The sequence below is a fragment of the Lynx canadensis genome, chromosome A2, assembly GCF_007474595.2.
Source record: "Lynx canadensis isolate LIC74 chromosome A2, mLynCan4.pri.v2, whole genome shotgun sequence".
NCBI classification, from domain to species: Eukaryota; Metazoa; Chordata; class Mammalia; order Carnivora; family Felidae; genus Lynx; species Lynx canadensis.
This window is the reverse complement of record NC_044304.2, coordinates 4,336,364-4,359,321: the sequence shown is the minus strand read 5'-3', so window position 1 is coordinate 4,359,321 and position 22,958 is coordinate 4,336,364. Positions and strand designations below refer to the sequence as shown.

General features: G+C 54.5%; 1 protein-coding gene across 2 annotated transcripts in view; it reads left to right on the top strand.

The window, feature by feature from the left end:
* The first annotated feature begins 5,854 nt into the window (after positions 1–5,854).
* MLLT1 (MLLT1 super elongation complex subunit) overlaps positions 5,855–22,958 on the top strand; it is a 67,662-nt gene continuing 50,558 nt past the window's right edge. For both annotated transcript variants that reach the window (XM_030293470.1, XM_030293459.1), the window contains exons 1-3: positions 5,855–5,891; positions 15,492–15,672; positions 22,395–22,477. In XM_030293470.1, the coding sequence (XP_030149330.1) occupies positions 5,880–5,891; positions 15,492–15,672; positions 22,395–22,477 (276 nt within the window). In that variant the 5' untranslated portion in view covers positions 5,855–5,879. The remainder of the gene's footprint in view (positions 5,892–15,491; positions 15,673–22,394; positions 22,478–22,958) is intronic.

Below are 22,958 nucleotides of genomic sequence, written 5' to 3'. Positions count from 1 at the left end.
GGGGACATGCTCAATGTCATTAGTTTCATGTTATGTGAGTTTCTCCACAACTAAAATTTGTGAGCGGCTCCCAGAGCCGCTCTCAGCCGGTCTTAGGCCATGCCCGACCCCGCTAAACCAGTCCCGGGAGCCAGAGAGGCACAGTCCTTTGATTGGCTGGGTTGGGACCTGTGCTTCCTCTTGCCAGGAGGGAGCCCCCCTCTAACTGGCGTCTGAGAGGGGCAGGCGGGGGCGAGTGGGGGTTGGGGGTTGAGGTTCCCCCTCAATGTCATGGGTTGGCATTCTCCCGGAAGGGCTGCCATTTAAAAATTCACACCAAAGGGACTTACAGGCTCATATTGGCTCTGGCTCAGGGATTGTTTCACAGTGAAAATAGCAGACGTCCGCTGTGCTGCCCTTTCCCGGGGAAATACTCTGTTGCACCTATTCTGGGTCTGCTCTCATACCATTCACCGCTCCCCATTGCCTCTGGGATAAGGGACACAGGCTTCGATGTGATATAGAAGACCCGCTCCGAGTTGAAGTTCATCTAAGATGGGACTCCAACTGGCCACTGGGCTGTACTCCAGCTTGGTCATGTTCAGTATGCTGGCTGTGTGTGCATTTGTGGCTGGCAAGAACCTGGTGGGTACAGGGAACATGCTGGAGATCAGAAAGAGGATTCCCCCCAAATTTGGAAGGGCTGAGCTGTCTATTAGGTGAAAGGTAGGCCAGTAAATAAAGGCCAAGCCCTCCCCTTGGGAGCAAATAAACGAGACCACTAGGCGGCAATAGGCACCTAACGTTCAGCAGCAGAGGGCAAACTGGATTCCCTAGGTTCAAAATGTTACTTTCTAGCTGTGGGACTCCGGCCACTTGAAGCCTCTCTGTGGCTCAATTTCATTGTTTGCAACACCAGATAACATGTATCAATCATGCATTTTGCCAAAAGCTCAAGTTACTATTTGCTTTATGTCTTTCTTTAAATCTACTCCCTTTTCTCCCGCTGTGTTCAAATAGGAAACATTGTTACCACTGTAAGAAGTCATTTGCCCTAGATAAAAACAACCAGAAAACTCGATACAGTAACAACGAAAAAGTGTGATTAACTACAGCTCAGTGATTCTTAACCCAGTCTGCACATTAGAATCCGCAGTTGAACTTAAAAAAAAAAACAACCAAGTGTGTGTTTGTGTGGGGGGTGGGGGTGGGGAGGGTGTCTTAAGTCCAGACTCATGATACCAGAGTCTCTGAAGGTGGGATTTTTTTAAGGTTGCTGGCACTGGCATTTTTAAAAGACCCTCAGAAGATTTCAATGTCCAGACACCAGATAGGATCGTCTGTCCTGGGATCTGAACTCTAGGACTGTCCTCTTGTCATTAAGGTAGGTGAGTGAGTGATAGAGAGGAGCTTAAAGACACCCGAGCACCAAGCCAAGGCTTTCTTGAAGGAATTGGAAAGACTGAAGACAAATGATGAGGAACTAACCTTCTCATTGTGTGATTCAGTATTATTTCAGGTTGTGCGACAAATATTTTTTGAACGCCCTCTTTGTGGCCGGCACTGTGCCCAGGATACGTCAGTGAATAAGACAAAGATCCCTGCTCTCTTGGAGCTTTCATTCTATCTAGGGGAGACAGACGACAGATGTCATAAGTGAATATGCATATATTAGGAGGTGGTAAGTGCTGTGGATAAAGGAAAAATTAAAGCAGGGTCAGGTGGGTTGGGGAGCTATGGTGGGGGTGTGTGTGAAGAATTAGATGGGGTGGTCAGGGTGGGTCTCATTGAGAAGGTCCCCGGCTCTGCCATATACTCACCATGGAACTTTGGGCAACTCACCCACCCCTTCTGAGCCTCAGTTTCCTCATCTCTGAAATGGGGGCAGTAACACCTACTTCTCAGCATTATGGATGAAATGAGATAATATGAGTTTGCACCTAGCAGGTGTTGGATATAACATGGCCACCCCCAATGAGAAAACGGGGCAGCCCTCTGTTTACCTCTTAAAGGAAGGAATACTGTGGTTCTATTTCAGGCGCAGGATGCATTTTTTTAAATTTGCTTTCTATTATAGAAATTTCACACATATAGATGAGTATAAAGAACAGTTTGATGAACTCCCAAACACCCATCATCTAGATTTAACAACGCTTAATGTTTGCCATTTTTGCTTTATTTTTTTTATTAATGTATTTTCAACGCAATGAGCATGCTGGCATTTCACCCCTATGCATCTCTAGAAAACAAGGACATTTTCCTACACAGCCATGATCTCATTATCACTGCTAACCCGATACATTTTCAAGTATCACCTACGATTATCCATATCCATATTTCTCTGGCTGACAGCTCATCTGATCTAAACCCAAGGTCCAATGACAGACGCCCACATCGAAGCTGGTGGTGATGCCATGTCCTGTAACTCTGGACAGTCACCTCGTCTCTCTCATTCCCTCCTGTTCACTCTAGGAAGCCAGGCTGTTGAGAGATTTCACCTTCTAGATTTGTGTGACCGCTTCTCATGGTGTCAATCGTTTCCGTTTGTCGATATTTCTGCGTTTCTCCTATAAACTTGGGAGTTAGGACTACAGGTGGGATCAGATTCAAGTTAAACATTTTGGGCATGACCTTTCTTTTTGGTGCTGGGTACTTGCTGTCGCCCCTAGCAGGAGCCCACCAGTCTGCTTGACCCACTCCTTTTGCTGCTGAGAGGGGTCACTGTACGAAGGTGGTGACGGCATGAAGCATCCATGGTAAAGTTACTTTTTTCCTCTTCGCACCAAGCAGGAAATCTGAGGGAAGATCTTGGGTGAACTCGAGACTATCCAGTCCCCCCACCCCCCCGCCCCCTGTCCCGTAACCTCTCAATGAATGGTTTTAGCATTCACCTGTGACTTGTCCGCAATGGCTGTTTCATTAGCGGCTTCAAAATAGTGATTTTGCTATCATCCTTTCAACATCATCAGCTGGTGTTTTCCCGTGAAAAGTGCTTGTCCTCATCAACCGGGGCTGGTTTCCTGCCATAAAGGCATGGTAAATAAGGAGTGGGTGCAGTTGTCATTTTCAAAGGTGATGAATGAGTTCTGCTGATGTTGTTGTTTTTAAATGTTTGTTTGTTTGTTTATTTTGAGAGCGAGCACGTAGGGGAGGGGCAGGAAGGAGGGGGACAAAGGCTCTGAAGCGGGATCTGCGCTGACAGCAGAGAACCTGATGCAGGGCTTGAACTCACGGACCACGAGATCATGACTGGAGCCGAAGTCAGATGCTTGACCGACTGAGCCCCCCTCCCCCTCCAGGTGCCCCATCTGCTGTTGTCTTAATACCCTTATGGACTCATGGATATATTGATATATTCACAGGGTCAGGAAGTCTATTAATTTTTTATTGTGGTAAAATAGACATAACAAAATTTGTGATCCTAACAGTTTCCCGTGCACAGCTCGGTGGCATTAAGCACATTCACGCTGTTGGGCAACCGATCCCCACCCTCCATCTCCAGAACATCTTCATTTTCCCCAAACGAAACTCTGTCCCCATGACACACTGACTCCCCAGCCCCAGCATCCACTGTCGTACTTTCTGTCTCTATGGATGTGACTCCCCTAGGGACCTTTTATGAGTGGAACCACGTAGGATTTGTCCTTTTGTGTCTGGCTTATTTCACCGAGGATAATGTCCTCCAGGTTCATCCAGGGTGCAGCAGGTGTCAGAATTTCCTTCCTGTTTAAGGCTGGGTAATATTCCATTGCACGGATGGACCACGTTTTGCTTGTCCATTCGACTGTTGATGGAGATTTGGGTTGTTGCTCCATTATTCTTTCCAATGCTTAAAGGGTTACGCCTGGTTTAGTGGGAGCTCTGGGGATGTAGTTTTGAAAACCCCCAATAGTTCAGAGTCTAATTCCAGGAGAATTTCCCAGAGAGTAAGGGGGAGGTGGCTGGGTTCCTGAAGCTCCTCTTTGCAACAATTGTAGCGTGAAGGTTCTTGCTGCAAGTTACTCGCACCCCCCCCCGCCCCCCCTTCCCGCCCCCCCTTCCCGCCACCTCCAATTTTTGTCCCTTTACCTGGGGCAGTGCTTCTGAAATTTGAGCAAGCTTCACCATCATCGGAAGGGCTAGTTAAGCCATCCCTCTGTGTGCTGACCATGCACCTGGAGTTTCTGATTCCATAAATCAAGGGAGACTAGAATTTGCATTTTGAATAAAGTTCCCAGGTGATGCCAAGCCCGCTGGTTCAAGGGCCACTTAGAACTACTGATCTGCCGGGGTGCCTGGGTGGCTCAGTCGGTTAAGCGTCCGACTTTAGCTCAGGCCATGATCTCACAGCTTGTGAGTTCGAGCCCCACGTCAGGCTCTGTGCTGACAGCTCAGAGGCTGGAGCCTGCTTCGGATTCTGTGTCTCCCTCTCTCTGCCCCTTCCCTGCTCATGCTGTGTCTCTCTCTGTCTCAAAAATAAATAAACATTAAAAAAAATTAAAAAAAAAGAACTACTGATCTGCTTACGCCCACCCAGTTATAGGATTAAAAAAAAAAAAAAGCTGTACCCACATTAAAGTTGCTGCTCATCTTCTCAGCGTGTTCTTCATTTCTACCCCCCAGCACACGTAACCCTAGATTAGAAGGTGTGTTACTACGACAGCATCTGGCCTTCTTCAGAGGGTTTTTTTAAATGTTTATTTATTTTTGAGAGAGAGCGAGCGAGCGAGCAGGGGAGGGGCAGAGAGAGAGAAGGGAGACACAGAATCCAAAGCAGGCTCCAGGTTCAGAGCTGTCAGTTTAGAGCCGGATGCAGGGCTTGAACCCATGAACCGCGAGATCATGACCTGAGCGGAAGTCAGGAGCTTAACAGACTGAGCCACGCAGGCGCCCCTATGAGAAATTAAAAATAACTGTACAATGGTCCCCAAGTTGCAGGCAGAAGTCCTATTGTCCAAGAGACAAATGGCTCACATGATCCTGAAAAAGATGGAGCATTATGTCTATATCTCATCTAAACAAGGTTTACAAACTGTGAAATTACACGATCACGGGTAAATTTAAAAATCGGTTTTAGAGGGATTAGCTTTATAGATTTCATGGATTAAATGAGAGTTTCTTGGTCATTTTAATGCAGCAGGTTTCAAATGTGTTATCATTCAAATCGGCCTGACCTAGCGTTACATGGTACTGAGTGTCCCCGTTTCCCAGATGTGCAAACTAAGACTCAGGGGGCGGAGCGAGTCGCCCAGGCTTTCCCCGAAGCAGATCCAGCTTTGGAAAATTAATTTACAGTTCGAGAGCCCAGAGCCCATTCCATGACACCGGTAGTAACACGTGGCTAGGAAACAAAAGTGGTCCTGATGCTCCCACCCCAGAGCTCGAACCGCCGCCTCAGCCGGACTAGGTTAGGCTCAGGCCCCGGGAGCTCCGGCCACGAGGCAGCGCCCCCTGCGGGCCGCAGTGCGCAGGCGCGGCGCGCCCGTCCCGCCCCCGCCCCCCTCCACGTGCGGCGCACACCTCGCGCTCCCCTCCGCAGGGCTCGCCTCGCGCCTCCCTCCCTCCCTCCCACCGCCCCTCCGGTTCGGGCTTCCCATTGGCTGCGGGCTTCGTCCCTCCGACCGCAGCCCGGCAGGCCCCCGCCAGGAAGGAAGTCCCGCCCCACGAGCGGCCGTCCGCGCTGCCGATTGGCCCGGGAGGCTGCCAGTCGGGGCGGCAGGCCAGAGTCGGCGGCGGGGGCCCGCGGTCGGTGCGCGACCCGAACTGGCGGTGGTTTCCGGTTCCGCGGGGCTGGCGGGCGGGCGGGCAGCCGGGAGCGGCGGCGGCGGCGGTGCCTGACAGACAATGAGGGCGGCGGGGCGGCGCTGAGCGGCGGCGGCGGCGAGCGACGCGGGGCCCGGGGGCGGGGCGGGGCGCCAGCCATGGACAATCAGGTGAGGAGCGGCCGCGCCGCCCCAGCGCAGCCCGCCGCCCGCCCGGTCCCCTCCCTCCCTCCCACGACCCGCCCGCCCGGCCCTCCTTGGTCCCGGCCTCCCCGCCCACACTCGGCTCCCGCCCGCCCCGCTTTGTGCTCGCCCGCCGCTCCCCCGGCCTTTATGTGGGGCGGGGGCGCCCCTCCCCCATCCCGACCCCGGCCCGGCCAGAGCGCCTCGGACTTCTATGAGGACCCCGGCCTGGCCCAGCCCAGAGCCCCCTGAGACGCCCCTCGGAACCCCAGTGCAGCCCAGACCTCCCCCCCCGCCCCCGGGATGCCCCCTTGTGATCCCAGGCAAGCCCAGAACGCTCTGGGACGCTCTTCGGGACCCCGACCCAGGCCAGAGTCTCCACAGGCGGCTCAGACTCTCCTGGGACTCCCCTGGGAGTCCAGTCCAGCCCAGCACCCTTTGGGACACTCCTCGGGCCCCTGAACCAGCCTAGAGCCCCCACTGGTGGCCCAGAAACCCCTGGGATGCCTTTTGGGACCCCAGCGCGGCCCAGAACCCCGTGGGGAGCCCAACCCCCGCCAGAGTCCCACAGGCACCCCTGGGGACACCGGCCCAGCCCAGAGAGCCCCACAGCTGTCCCCGGGACCCTTCAGATTTGTCAGATCTGGCCCTGTACCACCCTTCTTTGGATCCAGGGCCTGTCTCCTTTTCTCTCTGGACTCTTGGGCCTGAGTCCCTTCAAACTCCTTGGGCCCGCAGCCTAATGCTGCTGCTGCTGCTGCTTCCTTAGACCCTTGCTGGGGGTTGAAATCCCCCTCCTCCCAACCCCGCAGAACCCCCAGAACCTTGGTGCAGCCCCCTGCTTCCTCTCACCTAGGCCCACCCTAAGCCTTTTTATCCCTCGTTTTCTTCCAGGGCCGAGCCTTTGCTCCCCCTTGCTCCTGCCACTGCCTTAGCCTGAGTGACCGTTTCCCCTCGACCTCTGGCTAAGGTCTGGGTTTTTCACACAAGGACCCAGGCCTGCGTTGAGCCCACCCCATCACCCCCACTTTGGATTTGGGCTTGCTTTCTCAGCTCCCTCTGGTTTCAGGCCCTGCTCAGTCCCTCGACCCCTAGTGTCTGAGGGGCTCTCTTTCAGCCCTCAGACCAGGCCTAGGGGCATTTTCTGCTCCGACCTGGAGCCCCCCAAGCCCTCGAGACACCAAATGCCTCGCTCCCCTCAGCTTGGGTCCTCTTTGCCCCTGCAACCCTGGTTTACACTTCCCCGCATTTTCCCCCAGTCCAGATCTCGGTCTGCCCGTTCCGAGCTCAACTGGCTTCCCTTCACAGACCTGCAGTTTCCCCAGCCCCCTGTACCTCTCTCCTTGAATTCAGGGTTTCCCACTTCCCTCCAGCATCCCCCAGCCTGATGTGTTGGCTTTCAGCCACTGTCCCCTCCCCTCAGCATGCCCCATGTCCCTTCCCTCCCCAGCATCTTGGAGCCTTCACTGGGAGCCTTGCTTCAAACCCAGGGTGGCTCCCCAGATTCCATACGCTTTCCCCATGGCCCCCCTTGCCCTTCTGTCTGGAAACCCGGAGACAATTGTGTCAGTTGAAATAAACCCCAGGCCGTTCAGGCCCCTGGGGCCCCCTTCACCAGCTCTGCACCGTCTCCTCTTCAGTACCCAAGCCCCTAACCCTCTTCGGGACTGTTGCGGCCCCCGACCTGGGGTCATTTATTTCTTCATCCTTCCCCAGTGCCCGTGGCTCCCAGGGGCACGGGGCCAGGAGAGGCGGCAGTGTGGGGCTACGGGGGTGGCAGCTGAAATCTCTGCAGTCAGTCAGGGCAGGTTGGGGCGTCCCTGGCGGCTGGCGCCACCGAGGCGGTGCTGTCTGGTAAGGCGCTGTGTGGCTGGGAGGTGTGCAGGCAGGAGACCGCCCCTTGCCCATCCCGGTCAACTGTGGGGGTACAGGATCGCTGAGGCTTGTGCTTGTGGGACCTTCTCACCACGATCTCTCTTTCGTCTTTGGCGTTGCTACCTTTCTCTTGAGAGGTGGGCTGGAGTGGTGGATCGTGGCAGCGGGTGGGAGTTCACTTCTGCAGGGACAGAGCCTATTACCTCCAGTCTGTACTGAGTTACGAAAACAAAACAGAATATACCTTCAGGGTCCACTTGGAATGGAACCCACCCGTGGGAAAGTCATGTTGGGTCCCTCTCAGGCATAGGATGTGGCTCCTGCCTGTCACCCCACCAGCGAGTCAGTCCCCCAGGGAGGTATCTTAGGCCCAAGTGTGTTTATTCCCCTGTGACTTGCTGGGCCCTGGCGGTCTGGGTGGTTGTCATTTATGTAAGTGGAAGGGTGAGGGTGGACGGCATTCTTGGCCTGTGACAGAGAGAGAGAACGGTCTTGCTTCGGTGGACTGGTGAACTCTGCTGGGCTGGTCAGTGAGAGCCCCACTGCCTGGTGTGTAGCCACTAGTCCTTGTGGCTTTTTACGTGTCAATGAACCAAAACGGAAAAAGTCGATTTCTGCGTGGCACCAGCCACGTCTTAAGGGCCCATTCACTGTCACTAGTGAGCTGCTGGCCACCTTAAGGCACAGCTCCGAGAGACGACATTTCCCTCATGGCAGAAAGTTCCATAGCACCATAGGTGCTAGCCTAACTCCTTGCAGAAGTATTTGCAAGTGAACCCGATCCCACGGGAAAGTGTGTGGCATTCCGTAGTCTGATTCTTTATCCCTGGCTGTGTTTCTGCAAATTTGGGAGAGGCCCAGGAGCTCTGTCCCTTCTTTACAGAGAGAGCAGTCTCTGGGAAGACAGGAGAGAATGGTGTCCTCTACCCAAGTGGGTGAGTTGGCTGTGAGCATCCTAGGACTTGGGTGCGGGGCAAATGCTTTGAACCCAGCAGAATCGCAGCTTTCCCTCTCTCCCCTGAGTTGCCCCAAACCTGTAAATGCCTCAGTCCGATGGGGAACAACAGGACTTTCCCCCAAGGGCCTGCTTGCTTCGGGAGGCTTTGATTCTCCTTACCTTCTTGTTGTGTTCTCTAGAACTTTCCAGCTGAGAAGGGGGATCTTGCGCTTTGCCCTGCGCTCCCAACTTCTCAGCATTGAAATCCTTTCCCCGTGGCCAGGAAAAGTCCTTCTGGCTTCCTTTGCCCTGACTGTTACCCACCTGTTTGATTCCGCCAGCCACCCTGCCTAGTCCATACTTACAGGCCCATTGTGTGTGGGGGTTGCGTGTCTTTAGGGGGGAAGAGTGGTGCATGGGGGGAGGCTTGTGATTTATCTCCGAGGATGGAGGGGAAGGAGTGGGTGTGGGTGAAGGCTGAGCAGACAGTAAAAGGATGGAGAAAGGGCGATGGGGGAGGGTCTCTGGTCACAGGGGTTGCCTAGGGGGATCTAGAAGTCTGGGTTCTCCCAAGGACCAGGGAGTCCTCCCTTCACAGAAGCATTGGGCCCGTTACCCGAGGAGGGCGGCCGACCCGTTGAATCACCCAGTTGAGTTGATATTTGCTGCTTCTCCCAAGTTTGAATTTGGGACCCGCCTGCTGTCGACCATCCTCCGTTGTTCCAGAGGAGGAGGTTGGTTTTTGACCGCGATGGCCCGTTTCACAGACATGGTCATGATGGAGCCTCAGGATGGCCCTGGGAGGTGTCAGGGCCAGGTGGGATTCCTAGGTAACTGTCCTTTTCCCAAACCTTGCCGAGAAACGCTCAGACTTGTGCAGAGCACTATTCTCCGCCACCCTGTCTCCGAAACAGTTGACGTGCCAAGTGGTTTGTCCTAAAGTTAATAACCCTGCACAGTACTTGAGGTGGGGACCAGAGTTCTGTTCGCCTTTACATCCATCATAGTTTCTAACACAAAGTCTTGCCCTTAGCTTTGCCAGCCGTCGGTTGAAAAAGCAACTAGGGATCAGTCCTTTTGTAACGAGGCCCATCTGACCTGGTGACGGATGCCTTTATTGGGGTTGTGCTCGTTCAGAAATTTCCCAGCACTGCTTCCCGCAGAACTTCGGTGACAGCCAGTTCTCCATCTACGTGTCTGCGGGCATCTCAAATGGATGTAACATAAACCCCGTCCCAGGCCTCCCTGGCAGGCTGGTAAGGGCATTCTTCCTGGGCACCTGAAAACCAGGGATTGGGGGTGTCCTCGAGTATCTTCACGGTCTACACACTTATCCTTAGTTTTCAAAGAGACATTCACTGAGCTCCTTCCGTCTTGTCCCTTCGTCATTAACTTTGTGCCCTGGGCCAAAGGGACGAGGCCCGATGAGTGCCGTTGTTGGCCACCAGCCCCCTGTGCGTCCCCAGTGGAAAGACCAAGGCCTGATGCAGGTGTTAGGGGAGGTCCCCTGCCCTCGGCTCTGTCCCGCCTCTGTGTGGGCGGTCTTCTGCTTGAGCGGATTGTCCCCGAGGGATAACCGTCATGTCCCCATCTTTCTCACCTTCTGATCCAGTGGCTGCTCCTAGAGCCCCCGGCCGGGTCTGGGGGGGAAAGTTGTGCCAAGAGTGTCTTATTTGGTCTGTGTTGCTGTCGCTCTATGAGGGCCAGCACCTTCTCCCGTTTCTGTGGTGTGGACCGGGTCGGTGGCAGCCCTGCCGGATCCAGCCGGACTTGGCACGGTCAGTCTAGGCTGATGAGGGGAGAAGGCTCTTCGGTGTTCCTCCTCCTGGGAGGGGAGGGGAGGGGAGGGGAGGGGAGGGGAGGGGACTGTTGTATCTGAGGGAATTGCATGCAGTAGCCAAACCCCAGGCACAATTATACCACTTGGTAAAGTACGAATTCCCTGAGGAAAGGGCATCATCTGTTGAAGAGAATTCCCACCAGGAAATCAGGGGCGGTCTTCCAGATAAACTCGTTAAAGACCTGCCTTCTGGGGCCCAGGCTGAAGGCAGGGTTAGTGGGATATGGGAAGAATCTGATGAGGAAAGGCCTTGGAAGCAGGGGAGATGTTGGAACTGGGCTGGTTCGCCCTCTTTGCCAGGCATTGGCCATTTGAGCCCACACTTGGAGGGACCTGTACTCTTCAGTGACGTGCCTGGGAAGCTGCCCTCCAGGATCTGTTCGCCTGGTTTGCAGGACTTAGCATTATGGCCCTTGGGTTCCAGTTGATCCGGAGGGAGGACAGTGCCCTGCCGAGGCCCTTAGCCCAAGCCTAGCTGTCCCAGGACGGCCTTCAGAGCCCTTGAGCTGCTCTGTCTCCATCTACAGACCTTCCAGATGATCTCCCGGAAGTAAAATGGTCAGCTCTTTCCAGGACAGGCCTGGAACGTTCCCCCCTTTGTTCCCAGCTTTTGTTAGGGGAGTGGTGGCAAAACAGTTCCCGGGTGCGGGGACATGGCAGGAACTGAGGCCGGGTCCCCTGGTCCCCAGGGGCCAGGTTGCACAGAGCACCTCCAAGCAACAGGCAGGACACATGAGATTCATTCCTTCCAATACCGTTGAGAGCTTAACCTAACCGGTAGTTAACCTCTTTAGCCAGGCACCCTTCCTGGAGAAAGAGCTAACTGTGTTTCAGTTCTCTGGTTCTCGTGCATGGGGCAGGAGTCCAGGTGGAGTAAGGCAGGAGGGAGGCAGAACCTTGAAGGCGGAATTGGCTTAGTTGTGTTAATAAATTATCATGACTTGACAAGTCGGAGCAGTTGGCCGGGCCCAGTGTCTTGCTTGCCTCCAGTGCGAGTAGCACGAATGTCTTACTGAATCTGATTTCTTCTCTAAGAGAGTGGCCCAGAGGTTGTGTTGTTCCCCTGTCTTTATTCGGGGGAGCGTTCCTCCCCTTAGTGCACCAGCATGTGCTGTCGTTGGCACCTCAAGGCTGGGGGGTGTCCAGGCTGAGTTGGTGCCAGCCCCCGGGGCCTAGATGCTGCCCGGGCAGAGCTTTGGGCACGGTCTGCCAGCGACAGAGATCATCCAGTGCCGCTTCAGAACCTTCCTGTTTACTTTGGCCTCTGGAGCGTTCTTTTGGCACTTTGTTCCCCCTCCGACGGGACTGTGGCCTTCCATTCTTTCTCAATAGCTGCCCTGCCCCTTGTGTGCCCCGGGTAGGAGCCCCAGCTCATCAGAAATGCTGAGAAGGCAGCCAAAGTTGGAGCGGCCCGATTGGTGGATTGCAGAATCTGAGGCGACATCGCCTTGCGTAGGAGTTAACTCCGAAGAACCAAAAGCCAAAGTCGTTTGCCAGTGTATTGTTAAGATGATATGTGTTCAGTTCACCTGTAACCCTCCCCGCAGTCCAGAGAATGTCTCCCGATTTCTCTGTGAGGACACACCGGCAAGAGGGGCAGAGTTTCTGTCATGCGTGTAAGGGCATCTGCGGATTACAGCCCATTGGGGTAACGGAAACACTGTTTGGGTTCGTTGAACGTGGCCCATGTGCAGTGCTCTGCAGAGGGAGGCTGGTTGATTTGAGCATTGCTTGTTTAGACGTTTAGTCTCTCGCATCTAGCTTTTGGTGTGTTTCCCCTTGAATATCCCCTGTCGCCTGTCCCCCTCCCCCCCCCCCACCCCCTCCACTGCTTGGCAGGACCCCAGTGCCCTGGGTCTTGGGGTTGAGCTGCCTCGTGTCCCCTCCGTCCACTCTTTTGTTTTTAATTTTAAGTTTGTTTGTTTATTTATTATTTGAGTAATCTCTACACCCAGCGTGGGGCTTGAATGCATGACCCCGAGATCAAGAGTTGCATGCCTGGGTGGCTCAGTCAGTTGAGCGTCCGACTCTTGATTTTGGCTCAGGTCGTGATCTCATGGTAGGTGAGATCGAGCCCCGTGTCCGGCTCTGTGCTGACAGTGTGGAGCCTCCTTGAGATTCTCTCCCTCTCTCTGCCTTTCCCCCATGCGTGCACATGCGCTCTCTCAAAATAAATAAATATGAGAAAAAAAAAAAAAGAGTTGCATGCTCTTCTCACTGAGCCAGCCAGGCGTCCCTCCGTCCAGTCTTAAGTCCTACCAGTTCTCCCCTTTCAGACTCGACTAGATCTCCTTTTCCAGCCACTCCCTCTGGTTGCTTCCTAGCAGGCTTGTTGTTTGTCTGTCTGTCTGTCCTTTTCTGCCTTCAGCCCAGGCTGTACACAATTGCCGGGGAACTTTGACTCAGATACCGTTTCCTCGCATCCATCATCTGCATACAGTTGGCTGCCATTCCTGCCGCGTGGAATCTAAATGCTCCACCCCGACCCTCACTCCTCCCTCCTGTGGCCCCGGACCCTGCAAGTCCCTGCGCTTTTCCCTGTGGAGCCCTGCAGTGACCGGCAGCCTGTGCGGGAGGTACCCCTGCTCTGTGGTCGACAGCTGGCTCACTCAGCGCCCGGAGCCTCCCGCCAGCCCCTCCCTCACTGGGCCTGCCCTGTCCTTCCCAGTGTCCTTACTGGTTCCTCCCCTTGGGAGAGCACCACTTACAATTTGCTGATCTAGGAAGGCTCTTATATAGTGTAAATTCTCTGGTGTCATCAATGCCCCGTGTGCCCCCGACGTGGATGTGAAAGGGCGGGCTAGATGGGGTCTCTGCGGAGGAGGCAGCAGCCAGCAACCAGGGAGCCGGCATGGGGTGAAGTGGGCGCGGCGGAATTGGCGCACAGACTGCCGTGGACCCTCTAAGGCACGCCGCCAGCTTAGGGCCAGTTCCTGTGTTTGTGTGGACACGCACACACCTCGACACGTAAAACTTCCGTGTAGATGGCAAGACGTACTCAGACCTGAAAGAGCTTTAAAAAGCGGGGGGTCACCTGGGAAGCTCGGTTGAGTGTCCGACTTCAGCTCAGGTCACGATCCCCGGTTTGTGGGTTTGAGCCTCGCATCGGGCTCTCTGCTGTCAGAGCAGAGTCTGCTGCAGATCCTCTGTCCCCCCCCCCCCCCGCCCCTCCCCTGCTTGCGCTCTTCCCCAAATAAATAATAATTTTTAAACAGCTTAAAAGGGGAAAAATAACGGGCGTCTTGGGCCTGAGGAAACACACCAGCAGGAGACGGGAGGTGTGCTGAGGCCTTTGGACCTTACTTGAGGGAGTGGCGAGCCATTGAGAGCTGAACCGGCAAAGTGACAGTTCGTGCCTGTCCTGCTTTCCTGGCCTGGCAGCCAGTGAGAGGGCGCGGAGGGAGGGAGCCGCTGGCATTGGCAGCGGGATCTGCCTGGGTGGAGGGATCCCAGAGAAGAGGCAGGAGGTCACATGAGGTCAACTGGGGAGAAAGGGGGTCCAGAGTCCAGAGCAGGACGTCTCCAGTCGGGGAGGACGGTGGTTCCCTGGAGAGAGGGCACGGGGCGGGTGGGAGGTGGCTTGGCTGGGGAAGCGTGGTTGCCCGCTACCCGCCAGCGGACAACTTGCTCCTGGCTGTCCTCGGCACTTAGGAACAAGTGTCCTCTTGGCCTCTGGTTTCTTTGTAACGTTCTTGCATCTGATACTAGGTGTCAGGCTGTATCTCCCAGCAGACTGGGGAGGATCTCACACACCAGAGTGCGTGTTTACAGTGGGTTCCCCATCAGTGCTTTTGGCCCACCGAGGGGTGTGAGTGCTTCAAAAGTTTTGTGGCTTTGTGTTCGGTGGAGTGGAACCGGCAGGAGCTACCTTACATTTCAGGCACAGTGTCGCACACACGCAGAGAGCCTGACTGCCGAGGTCCCCAGATCCCCGGGGGCTTCCTCCTGGCCCCCTCCATTCCAACTGCGAACCACCATTCTGCTTTTAACGCTGACAGGCGATGCTTTTGTGGACTCAGGTGACCCCGAGGGTCTCTGTTCCCCAGAGGCATCCTGTGGGGCGGAGGAGAGTGAAAACGCTTTCATCAAGGAGCTTGGGTGACTTGAGCAGGGAGGCAAGACGGCAGGGGCTAAGGGAGTGGGCCCTCGGGGGACGCACCCCTGCGCTTGAGTCTGGGCCCCGCTCCCTGCCAGCTGACTGTGTGCAGCTTAGCAGCTCCACCTCAGAACCTCGTTTTCCTCATCTGTTTTCCTCATGAGGTAATTGCACTCTGGGTCACACTGAGGGTTGTATTCAGGGAGCTCTTGGTGAGGATTCCAGCTCTGGACAAGGAGGCAGCTCCAAGAGTCAGCAGGTGTTCGAGCAGAGCCAGCAGCTTGTTAGCAAGATGAGGTCCAATAGTGACAGATGCTGAGAATGTACAATGTGACACAGGGTGATGGGGGTGGTGGTGGGTGGTTTCAGACTGGTGGCCCAGGGCGGGGGGGGGGGGGGGCTTCCCAGAGAAGGTAACATTCAAGCCGAGACCTCAGTGACCAGAGGGAGCCAGCCACGGCCTAGGGAAAGAGCGTCCAAGGCAGAGGGAACCGCAGGTGCCAAGGCCCTGAGACAGGAATGAGCAAGACTTGGAGGAACAGTGGGGAGGTTGTCCTGCTGGGGTGGAGGGTGAGGGCTAGAAGGAGGAAGCACAGGGCCTCCAGGGGGCGGGCTGGAGAAAGGGCCCGCAGGGCCGCTCGCACAGTGCCTGGTTCACTGTAAGCCCCAGGAGGCTCTTTGCACTCTCGTTGTGGGTTGGGAAGCCCGTGGCAGTGCCCAGGGGTCTTTGCGGCTCCCGTGGCCAGTGCTGGCCACGCTCTGTAGGCGATGGGGTGGGAATCTTGCCGTCCCCTGCCCTGGGCTCATCACTGACCCGTGCCCGCCTCTTTCTCCCTCCAGTGCACTGTCCAGGTCAAGTTAGAGCTGGGACACCGTGCCCAACTGCGCAAGAAGCCCACAACGGAGGGGTTCACCCACGATTGGATGGTGTTTGTCCGTGGCCCCGAGCAATGTGAAATCCAGCACTTCGTGGAGAAAGTGGTCTTCCGGCTGCATGACAGCTTCCCCAAGCCCAAGCGCGGTGAGTGCCTCCAGCCTGGCTGGGCAGCCCTGCGGGGCTCAGGGCTGTGCCACCGCCCATGTGTCATCGCTTCTTGGAGGGCTTGTCTCCATCCTCTCCCCAGGAGCAACAGGGCCCACGCTCTGGGAGCTTCTGGCTTGCCCCCCTCGCCGGGTTGGAGAGAAGGTGCCCAGCCAAGATGTGGCCCTTGTCCGACCTTAAAATGGTCCTCCTCCCTCCTGCCTGCCTTTCCTTCAGTTGATGAATTCATTGTAGAGAAAAGCCAAAGGAGGTGGTGACTGTGTCTTGTGTCATTATTTAGACTCGGTCTCTGAGAAGCACCCAGAGAACGTAGCCGAAGGCCAGTGGGTGGGAAGGGCGACTTACACCCACCTGGTGAGGAGTCAGGAAATTGCTTATTGGGCCTACAGTTGATGAGAGATGCCATTTTAAGGAGTTCATGACATTTGGGGCAAAAATCTCATTTTACTGCTGTCTTATGTGTCTTCCTTCTCTGCTTCACCCCTTCACACTCAGACTGCCGTTTCTTGGGCAGAAGTAAGTGCCTCATTCATGCATTCTGCACAGATCTTGGTTATCTGTGGCCCTATAGTCTGATGAGGCAGAGAATGGGAACTCAGTGTATGGGGCTCAGGGAACACTCCTGGGGAATTTGGAATGAAGTTGTTGGCTGTCTTGTCAGCTCTGTGGGGGCCGGGGCCGTGTCTGCTCTCACTATGGAGCCCCCTGGGTGAGGTGTGGTACATCACAGGGGTCCAGTACATGGTTTCTTGAATGGATGTGTTGACAGAGGAGAGAAGGGCCTCTTGCTGGAAGAATAGTTCAGCGTGGTGAGAGCCACTGCTGAGCCCTCCGTCCCAAGTGCCAGGGGCCATGGGGCCAAGCCATAAGCAGGCATGGATGGCCTCAGGCTGAAGCAGGAGCACATTGTAGGATCCCCTGGGGTCCTGGACCTGGGCCGGCAAGTGACTTGTGGTCTATTGGGGAAGTGATGTATGTTACACATGTAGAAAGTTCTGGTTCACGAGGGAAGGCAGGTGGAGAGTCCTAGTGGTGTGGTAGCCATTTTTTTTTTTTCTTCTGGTTTCTTCTGTTGGCTCTCATTTATTCCCTTCCCTCATTTCTGCTTTCCTGGGTCCTCACCTTGTCTCCTTTTCCTTCTTTCTGCGCATCCTGGAGGAGAGTGGATCTGGTTCCTGCAACAGCAGCTGTCTATAAAGCATCTTCAGTAATAATAAGCCATGGTGCTTCCTGGGCACTTTCTGCTAAGCTCTTTTCCTGTGCGGGGTCTCTGTTCAGTCTCCCCACAACCCCCTTCCAGATGGGGGGCAGGTGCAAGCGGGCCGGCTACGCAGCCTGTGCTTTAAAGCAGGGTCTGCACACGGGCCCAGGGGCTGGGTCAGTGCCGCAGCGTGTTACCGGCGGCCGGTACGCCCATTCGCTCAGGTGGTGCCTGTGCTGGCAGCAGAGTGCCGTCTGTGGCTGCCAGCCTTCTGGCCTGGGCCCTCCGTGCTTCCTCGGGCTGCCTCCTCTCCAGTTCTCCTTCACCATTGCCCTCCCCTCTCTTCTCCCTTTCTCTCTGGGGTGGCCCCAGGGTGCCGTCCATCCACCTGCAAGCTGCGTGTTTCATCTCTGTCCCCACCAGGCCAGTAAGCAAGCAGCCACCAGGAGTAATGTTAATGGCAGTCGGTGTTTATCATGCCCTTGCTCTGTGCCATGGGCCACGACAGCCCGGCGACGTGGGGCCTCCCAGAATCCCTGCAAGGTGGATGTGTCCACTGAGGTTCGGAGAGGCCCAGTGGGCCGCTGTGGTCAATGGAAGCGGCACAGCCTCTGAGCTCCAGGAACTTGGGAAGGGGGGTGATGAGTGGGGTGCGCCCTCTGAGCGCATCAAGGGAAGAGGTGTAATCAGTAGCTGAATCGAGCTGGTTGCGAAGTCTGCCTGTGAGTGCGGACGGACGGATGCCCACACACAGCGGCTGCATCAAATGTATCAGATGATAAACGCCCAGTTCCCTGTGCGTTGTGTGGACAGAACTCATCTTGCCAGTTGTCAGCGCAACGTGGATCAGGTTGAAGAGAATTTGGGGCAGGGCTGTCTGAAATTACACTTGATGGGCTTTAAAAGTATTTTTTAAATCGAATACGTGCTCATAACAAACCCAACAGAGGTGTGCAGGGCGCGGAGTTCCCCTTACTGTCCCACACCTGTCACCCCTCCCGGGGGCGCTCTGGCCCTTCCTGGGTTTGTCCTTCCCTCGCATCTTAGGGCAGTAACGTTGGATTTGCTACTTGCTTCTTGATCTTCCACACTGAAGCCCTGTCTTTGACTCACCAGCTCTATCCCAAACTCCCGCCCTTCCTCCAGCGTCTCCTCCAATGTTGTGCGGGTAAGTGACCATCTTTTCAGTGGTCATCTCTGTGAGTCTTGTGACCTTGAGTGAGGAGCCCAACCTGCTCACCATTTGCATCCTCCGCAGAGGCTGCAGTCACCGTTTTGGAAAGAGCTCTGGCTGCTGGGCCGAACTCATGGTTTCTTTCTTTAACCGCCCACACGGCCACACGCTTCTTAGCCTTTTTCTGTTTTCTCCCCTCTTTAGCCACCTTAACATAGAGTACATATCACTTGTATTTTCCACCTTCCCTCCTCCCCCAAGGCAGAGGTTTGTGTTTTGCTTTAGTTTGCTGCCGTGACCCTGGTGCTGAAAGGTATCGTAGGCGCTTACTGTTTACTGAGCGAGCGAATGGGTTCTTCAGCCCTGTCAGCTTTTGTCAGTGCTTTCTGACTCTCCATCTGGGAAGAGAAACACGTGAGCATCCCTGTCTTCCCTTGAACCTTATACCCCTCCTTTTGGGAGCCACACTTGACCTTGTTAAGGCTGTTGAACTGAAACGGGCACTTCTGCTCCCAGATTAGGGGTTAATTCTAGACGCTGGAAACCACACACCGTCGTGACTCTATTGAGTCTGTTCGCTGCTAGGCTGGTCGGGTTGCCAGGATGCCACTCATCCGCTGAGCCCTGGGCCACTCCAAGGAGACCACTCAAGGTCATGTCAAGGTCAGATGAGTTCTTTTTATCATTCTTAGTGAAAACATAGCCCTGTTTACTTTGCCTCATGTTTGGGCTGTAACTTCGTGAAAAATTTGCTTCTCCCTTTTTTCCCCCTTGCCTTGTGTCTTCATCAGAAGAGCCGCATTTTTTTCATATTCTGTCCATCACTTCCTTTATCTGGTGGCGTTTCTTCCCCCTCCTGGATATTCCGATCTGGTTCTCTTTGTCTTCCTTCTTTAATGAGGACTGGCAGCTCTCAAGGCCACCTCTGTAGCTATTACCCCGGGATTTTACTGCTCTCTTCCAGGGATTTATTTATTACCTGGTGTTTTGCCTTGTTTTACTGGAGTAATTTCTAATGGGTAATGTCCTAAGAGACTAATTACTTAAACAGTTTCTAAAGAAAGGCGTGTAGGAAATAAACTCTGACTCCTGGGATATTCGAAAGTGCTAGCTGTTCTGTTCTCATACATGACTGATAGTTTGGTTGGGTATAACATTTTAATTTGAGAATCGCTATCACTTAGAGCTTTTAAAGTACTGCTTCTTTGTCTTCTGAAGAGTCTGTTGCTATCAGGGTCTCATGCTATTGCAGAGGACCTGTTTTGTTTGTTTGCTTTTCTCTAGAAACATTTAGAATATTTGTTATAGCATTATTTCTAGGCTCTTCTTGTTGTTCTTAGCGTTGGATGTTTGGTGTTCTTCATTTTTAGCTCAGAAAAGTTTTCTCCTACTTCTTTGACAATGTCTGTTTTCTCTTTCTTCTTCCTGGGATGCTTCTTTACCTAACTTCTCTATGCTCAAATATTTTCCTGTGTAAAACAGAAACAATTGTATTTGTGTCACAAGGTTGTCTTAAGGATTAAATGAGCTAATATGTATAGAATAGTGCTAAGAATAGTGCCTGGCACACAGTAGGTACTTTATAAATATCAGTTGCTATTAGTATTTGTTTAATCTGAATTGTTTTCTTACATCTCACCCTTTAAAAATGTGTCTTTTCATTCTACAGTCTCAACTTTGTCTTTCCATTGAATTATAAAATTGCAAGTGGTATATTTGTAACATCTAGGAGTCCTTTCCTACTCTCTAATTGTCCCTTTTTAGATGTCTTGTTTTTATTTGTTGGGCATATCTGGGATCTAAGGACGTTGGCTCTAGTTTGTTGGTTTAAATTTTTTTTTTTTAATTTTCCCCAAGTTCTCCTGTAGTCTCCAAATTTTTCCTGTTTCTTTGGGCTCTTCGCTGCAGGTGGATGGGAACTGTTATTGACAGCTCTTTGTAAGTGAGGGTGGGTTCTGTTGACCAGCAGGCTTCTGGTTAGGGAGTGGCCCCCCAGTTTCAAAATGAGGTCATTAGAAGGAAGTGATCCATGATGTGAGAGGGTCACTGTGGCTGGGTCTTAGGGGACCTGAGGCCAGGCTGATGAGAGGTGAGGCTGGAGGTGACAAAACACCTTGCGGCCCCATGGAGGGGCTTGAAGTTGGTCCTGAGGGCAGTGGGGTGCCATCAGGGGACCCGGTCCGGTTCACACTTCAGAATGATCATTACAGCTGCCTGTGCAGAAGATCCTGGGAGTGAGCCCGAGGCAGAACGGCTAGTGCGCTGGCGGTAACCCATGTGAGAGAGGCAGGGTGCCTGGGCTGGAGCAGTGGTACAGGACGCTGGGGCGGTGGGGTACATTCTAGAGTGTTTTGGAGGCAGACATGATAGCACTTGGGTGACCTTGGGAGAGGGAGGAGTCGGGCTGACCGTGCGGCCTTGGGTGAGTGGTGGGCAGCTCGCGTCCTGAGCGTGGATGCTGGGCGAAACAGGTTTAAGGGGGAGGTAAAGAGGTGTCTTGGGGTCGGCTACACCTGAGCTTCCCATCCAGCACCTACAGGAGGATATCCGAGGAGCAGAAGGAGACTGGCTGGAATAGAGATTTGTTGCTGAGCTCACCTGTGACAGTGTCCCAGGCTACCAGGGTCACCGCCTGTTTCCTGGGGGCAGGGCTGCTCCATACTTCTAGGTGGGCTAACTGTCAGACAGAGGGTGGTGACACCCAGAGAAACCCGCGACAGACCAGAGACGTTCTCATGGCCTCTGTCATCATCCCAGCACCTGACGGTGCCCGACGCAAATGGTGTAGAGTACACGAATGAATGCAGTCACTGCTGTGTTTGGTGGCAGTGATGATTCAGGTGTAGACCCTGATGTCAGTGACAGTGTTCAGGGTGCAGGGTTCAGAGGCAGCCAGGGCTACTGCTGGCCTCCAGGAGGCTGTGCTGTGCGCTGTGGCATGTCCTGGGACTGTTCAGGGAGCCCCCTTCCCCGACACCACTGGGGAGGCCAGTCCGGTTGAGTAAGCCTCGTTTACCAGCCATGTGCTTTTCGTACAGTGGGGAGTGGGGACTGGCACCCAGAGTGCCGAGTGAGCACACCGCTGGGGAGACGGTAGCCGGCCTCATAGGGAGGGTGGGATGGGGTGGAGGGAGCCAAGGCCAGCTCTTACCCCTCAGCTGTCCTTGTAGCTCCAGACTGCTCTCTGCGAGGCCTGAGCCACGAACCCCTCCCCTGCTCCCCTGTGGTTTGCAACCCGGGGTCCCATGCAAGGCTGCCCTGCCTATGATGGCCTCTGCCTGTTCCAAATCTACCCCATTGGCCAGTTTTTGGGTTAGGGGAGACTCATGAGATATTTGAGATCTGATATTTGATGATTTGAGAGCTTAAAAGATTTTTTTTAAGAGAAAAATCTTACAATGTTTTCATTTTAAAAAGCCCGCTTTCATTTTTTTCCATGCACTGTTTTTTCCAGCAATTTCTGGCCCACTTAAGAATTACCTGACCAGGGCAGAGGTGTGCATAATTGTTTCTCACGATTGACGGGATGTTTTCCTGCCTTCCAATAGTGATTGCCTCTGGAGAGGGAGGGGTGGAGGACCAGGAGATTTGACCTGTACTGTGCTGGTTTTTCTTAAAAGCGGGAGAACGGTATTTTCATGACAGCATGCATGTCAAAACATTGAGGTTTGTTCCGGAGGGTAAGATTGCTGGAGGTCATTTTGCTTGTACTTTGCTGTTCTTTTTAGTTTCAGCTTTTTTTTCTTTTCAGCCTCTGAGGTTAACGAATCTCTGTCCAGTCACTTGGGAATGCCTTTGTTCAGCACTAAAATAGAACCCAGGAGAGTCCCAGCTTAGACCCACCATCACCGTCTCCCATCTCCCCGCGCCTGTGCGCTGGCGCCCAGCTGGGCCTCGGTTCACGGGTGTGAGGGAGCAGTGGAAGGTGGTGGACACCGCCCTGCCTGGGATGCCGGGGCCCCACGGGGTTGGCACCTCACCCAAGTTACGCTCACTGCCCTGATTCGGTTGGACTTGAGCGGCCTGTGGCCGGCAGTGGCTCCTCCGTCTCAGCTGGTGTTGCGCCCCTTCCTGTGCCCCTCTGCTGCTCTACTTCCGTGTTGGGGTCACCTTTCTCCCGCTCTGCTCCTCCTGTGCCCTGTGATGCTTCGAATTCCATGGGATTTGACACTCCCGGGGGAGCTGGCCTCCCGGAAAGCCCCGCAGTCCCGTGAGGCCAGCTGAGCCCCGGAGGGGAGGTGTGGAGGGGCTGCGTGCTTTACCGCCGCCTGCGGCCGGGCTTTTGGATGTGCAGGAAGCTGATGATGCGTTTCCCTTTCTTTTTAGTGTGCAAGGAGCCCCCTTACAAAGTGGAGGAGTCGGGTTACGCTGGCTTCATCATGCCCATCGAGGTGTACTTCAAAAACAAGGTAGGATCCGGGGACGGCAGTGAGAAGGACACACGGTTCACCAAAGAGGAGGTGGAGCCGGTGACGCACGCGCGGCGGGGTGTTGGAAGCCCTGGGAGCGGACGCCCGAGTCAGAGCGCTGGCACGTCCATCTCGCGTGGGAGGCGGGGGCTGGGGGCGCAGGTGCACGTGGCCTTCTTGGGGAGCAGCCGGGCCACGTCCCGTTCAGCTGCCCTGAAGGTGCGTGCGGCCCCCGAGTCGGCAGTGACATGCCGTGACGGGGCCAGAGTTCGTGCGTGGTCTTGGAGGGTCGGTAACTGGGCCGTGAGCAGGGGCCGGCATGCGAAGTCACCTGACTGTCCGACGGTAGGCGACTGGGCGGATGTGCTTTCGGTGCCTCTTAGCGGAAGCTTCAGTGACCTGCTGGGATGAGGAAGGTGTTGAATATTGTTGGGTGAAAAAAGCAACTTTATGTGTGGTATTTCTAGACAAAAGGAATGAA